Source organism: Nicotiana tabacum, chromosome 12, assembly GCF_000715075.1.
Source record: "Nicotiana tabacum cultivar K326 chromosome 12, ASM71507v2, whole genome shotgun sequence".
NCBI classification, from domain to species: domain Eukaryota; kingdom Viridiplantae; phylum Streptophyta; class Magnoliopsida; order Solanales; family Solanaceae; genus Nicotiana; species Nicotiana tabacum.
In genome coordinates this window covers 130588689-130593778 of record NC_134091.1, presented here as the reverse complement: position 1 = coordinate 130593778, position 5090 = coordinate 130588689, and the positions used below count along the sequence as shown (strand labels likewise).

At 34.8% G+C, this 5090-nt stretch overlaps 1 protein-coding gene across 1 annotated transcript; it reads right to left on the bottom strand.

Moving 5' to 3' along the window:
* Nucleotides 1-2120: 2120 nt before the first annotated feature.
* On the bottom strand, nt 2121-2489 carry LOC142167392 (uncharacterized). Its single transcript, XM_075227558.1, has one exon. It carries the CDS (start codon nt 2487-2489, stop codon nt 2121-2123), a length of 369 nt encoding a protein of 122 aa, XP_075083659.1.
* Nucleotides 2490-5090: the final 2601 nt, after the last annotated feature.

Below are 5090 nucleotides of genomic sequence, written 5' to 3'. Positions count from 1 at the left end.
TAAAAATCCACTTATGTAACCCAGCATTATTGCAGACCAGTCTTTTCCATGAAACTTTAACAAAGTCTCCTCTAAGTTGCAGATATATGGCCTTTATGGAGAACTTGTCCATTCCTATTACATCCTCTTCTGCATATCCAGCTTCCTCAAAGTAGTTCTTAGCTTTCAGTATCTTTTGAACAATCTAAGAGGCTTACTTTGGCTCAGCACCCCACAAAGAGTTATGTTTCTTGTAGTAAATGTGAATCCATTGCACCCACATCTATACATTTTCCTTGCATAGGTTCCATAGAAGTTTGCAAACAACTGCTTTATTCCATGTTCCTACATTAAGCAAGTTAAGTCCACCTGTTGCTCTAGGTTGGCACAGTTTGTCCCAAGCCAGTAGTGCTTTCTTTGATACCTCCACCCCTCTAGTCTATAGGAATCTTTGACACATATTCTCAATTAGTTGAATCAGCTTCTTTGGTAACAGAAAAATCTGGGACCAGAATACTTGAATAGAGAAGAGAACATTTTTAATGAGTTGTATTCTTCTTGCATAAGATAGAAACCTTGAAGTCCAAGACTGGATTCTCCCTAACATCTTCTCAATGAGAGGCTGGCACTAAACAAGTAATAGTCATTTGGTACCTAGGGGCACCCCCAGATATCTAAGTGGTAATGTCCCTTTTGAGAAGCCTAAGACTTGCAATATCTTCTGTTGAATATTCTTACTTACTCCTCCAAAGAAAATAAAACTTTTGTTAGCATTAGCAACTAGTCCTGAGGCCTTTGAGAATTTCTGAAAGCATTTATATATCACCTCTACAGAAGAGCAGTAAATCATTAGCAAAACTGAGCTGGACAATATTCATTTTGGCACACTTAGGATGGTAGTTGAAATTAGGGTCCCTCCTGAGTGTCTTTAGAAACATGGTCAAGTACTCCATATCCAACACAAATAGATAAGAAGATAAGAGGTCTCCCTGTCTCAAACCTTTTATTAGCCCGGAATGGTGTTATAGGCTGCCCATTAATGATGATGGAATATGAGACAGTTGTCACATACCTCATAATCCATTACACAAACTTCTCTGGGAGCTGTAGATTTGTCAACACTTATTCCAAATAACCTCATTCCACAGAATCATAAGCCTTCTTCATGTCCACTTTCATCATGCATCTAAGGGATACACTTTCCCCGCCATACCCTTTCATTAGTTCATGGCTGAGAATTATATTATCATTTATCAATCTACCATACATAAAGGCTGACTGATTCCTATTCACCAGACCATCCATTACTCCTTGAAGTTTATTTGTTAGCACTTTAGATATAATTTTGTATATTAATATACAACATGATATTGACCTATATTCAGTGACTCTAGAAGGGTTGCTCACCTAAGGTGCAAGGGTGGGTGATTGTTGTGCTGTTTATAGGCTGATACATATTTGTACTTGAGAAAAACTCCAACACAATATTTGTAATTATATTTCCTATCACAGGCCAAGCTCTTTTTAAAATAATACATTGAAGCCATCAAAACCATAAGCTTTGGTGTCACTAATGCATGTCAAAGCATGGTAGATTTCATCTCTAGAGATATCAGCCACCAGATGTAATTGTTGTTCTCTATTCACCAATGGGCCATCTCTCATCACTATTCGGTTAATAGCAGGCAGTTCTGTAGCTGAGGAGCCTAGCAACTATCTATAGAACCTTGTTACTTCCTCTTCAATTCCTTGCTTTGTTTTGTACCAGATCCTCATTGGCCCTAACTAGTTTTATAATTTTGTTTTGGCTGTATCTGCTCTTCATGCTTGCAAAGAGGTATGTTGTATTAGCATCTCCAATGTTCAGCCATTGTACTCTTGATTTTTGCTGCATAATACTTTCCTCCCACCCCTAGCGAGTTCTCTAATTGTGCCTTTATGTCTTTCTTTGCTGAAACCATAGCCTCTGGTTGCCCGGGGACCCTTATTTGTTCATGCATATCACATAGATGTTGCCTACATTATTTTATTCGATTGTCAACTGCATTATACTCTACATTATTTAGAGCCTTCATAGTTTGCTTTACTCTTTTCAATTTCTGTCATGTATCCTTCATAGTTATCTGTTCATTTGACCCCTCTCATGTTTTACTGACTGGTGTCATAAAGTCTTTGTGCTCTGCTAGGTGATTTAGGAATTTGAATGGTTTAGGAGCTTTGTCTTCAACATCTTCCAAGGTTATTCTTAGTGGGGAATGATCAAAGCATGATGGATTCATTACCCATACTTCTAGGTGTGGCATAGTCAGCATCCACTCAGCATTAACTAAAACTCGATCAATCTTGCTATAGGTGTGCCCATTAGTCCATGTAAAGCTTCTTCCACTAGTCTTCATTTCTACCAGCCCAGTATCTGCAATAAAATTATTAAAGTCTCTAATCTCCATTTCTTGCACAAGGTTACCAATTGGTCTATCCTCTCCTGATCTAATAGTATTATAGTCACCCATTATCAATCATAGACCTTGATGTACAGCCTGTAGGCTTGTCACGTCACTCCATAAACTTCTCTTGTCATCCAAAGTGTGCAGCCCATAAACACATGTAAAGGTAAACCTCATATTCAATCTCTTAATGCTTACCGAAACATGTATGAACTGGGATGATCTCCCTAAATCCATATAGTCTACCTCATTTGTATCCCACAGTAGCCTGATTCTTCCTCTACTACTATACTCATAATTAGCTAACCAGGCCCATCCAGGAGTTATTTTTCTGATTACTTGCATGGACTTCTGCTCTTTTATTTTATGCTCTAATACTGCAATCATATTAACTTTATTACTTCTAATGAACAACTTTATCTCTTTTTGTCTAGGGGTCTTGTTTAGTCCCCTTATATTTCATGTAACCAGCTTCATACAGGTATAAAGAGGGATTGTGAAGGCCTATCCTGCCCTGTATTACTTCTCTGTCTACTTGGTCCTTCCTCCATTTGCCTTGGTACTGTTAGTTGTAGTCTAGATTCTGTTAGGATATTAAAGCCATTGATCATGTTGACTGTATCAGCTACTAGTCTCTCTCTGCTCCTAGATGTTGATTTCCCTATAACTTTGTGCCATGCTTAGTCCTCACCTCTTTTGGTTGGTTCTGCATTTGGATCCAAAAGACTGGTGCTGGCATTTTCTCCAGCACTAGGAATTACCATCTCTTGTTGACCATTGTTAGTTGTAGGTACTTCCTGCACTTTTAGCACAGTTTTAAGCTGCCATTCCTGCTTCTGCTTCTCCCGGTTTATTTTTTTCAGTTTGTAACTTAGAAAAAATTCTTAATGTCAATATTAACAAAGGCGGTAACTGAGAATTCGGAGAAGATATAAAATATTAATTCATTCTCTATTTCATATAATTGAGGGTCGAAAGAGGCAAATCGTATCTTTAATGACTTTAATGGGATTTTTCTTAAGGTACAAATTGGAGGGAATTAACGAAGAAGTTCGTCATGGTGGGTTCTTCGGTTTAAAACGGCTCGTGACATCCTTCTCTAGTCAATTCCGTCAAAGATAATATTGCCATGTAATTTAATAATAAAATAGACCAATAGCACTCAAATTTACCAAAACTGCTCATGTACATATTTAAAGAATCATTTAAATCAACTACTAAAGATCAAGGACTATTTTTGTCATTTTCTCGACCGTTCAAATACAAATGTTACTTTAGACAACACTTATATGAAAAATATTAGAAACTGAAATTACATCAGAAAAAGAGAAAATGGCCAAATATGCCCCTCTACTTTCGGATAATGTTTACATTTAACATCTGTTATACTATCCGGTCAAATTTATCCCTACTGTTATACTATCCGGCCAAATTTATCCCTACCAACAATAATTTTTTTAAAATTACCCCTTTATCTATTAGGCAATCCAAAATCTCTCAATTTTCTTTTATTTAAATCACTTGTTGTTCTTCTTGCTCCACTACAATGCTAAAGATACTAGACTATACAAACTATTCATGGATATTTTTAATAACTAACTTTCACCCACTTCATCTTGTGATAATGGGTTTGGAATTGGTTTATTTTATTTATTTTTTAACTATATACACATTGTAGAATTCAATGAGTCTATTTATTGTGTATTATATGCAGTTGCTCATCATGTATGTACATGTATATTCGAATATATTTTGTTATTGTATGGTTAGTATAGAGTTTGATCAACTAACTTAAGAGCGCATAATGGATAGGCATTTGGTTAAAGCAAAGTTGAATTCGACAATATAAAGTCTCCAAAAAACTTTAACTTCTGTCACTAAGACTTGCAAAGTCTTCGTACCTTTGGTGCAACGAATTCATTAGAGTTGGGGTGCTGTAAATACTTTTGAAATTTAGACAAGCGACCTAATTTAGATTTTTCAATTTACTATACTTTGTTTACTAGCCGTTGTATTATTTTAATATTTTTTTCTCTTATTTTTTTTTCAATTAAGAAAGTAGGTACATGCCAACTGTTTTTATAATAGTAGATCAAGAAAAAGAATAAGTGACTTAATTAAAATGATTTAGAAGGTTCTGGGTCATCTGACGGACTGAGGGGTAATTTTTAAAAGTTTGCTGATGGTAAGAGTAAATTTGGCCGGATAGTATAACGGTAGAAATAAATTTAGCTGATTAATATAACGGAGGTTAGGTGTAGACAATATTCAAATATAGAGAGCTAAATTTGGACCTTTTCCCTTAGAAGAAAGGTTAAAGATAAGAATAAAAGAAGAGGGGTGTGTTTAGTTAGAAGGAAAATGACTTAAAGGAAATATTTTTCAAAAAAAGTAATTTTTTTATGTTTATGATGACAAAAAAAAAATTCGATAAAGAATATTTTTCATCAAAGAATGATTTTATTCATCTATGGTCCTTATAACTCTCTTTTAACTTTTAATTTCTTATTGCCTATTTCAACTTACACCTAGATAATATTATTAATCTTTAATAGATAAATATTCCATCGAAATACTCTCCAATTTATTAATATTATTTATTAATTTTTGTTATATATTTTTTCTGAAAAATTATTTTCCAAGAAAACATTTACTTCAGTCGTATCA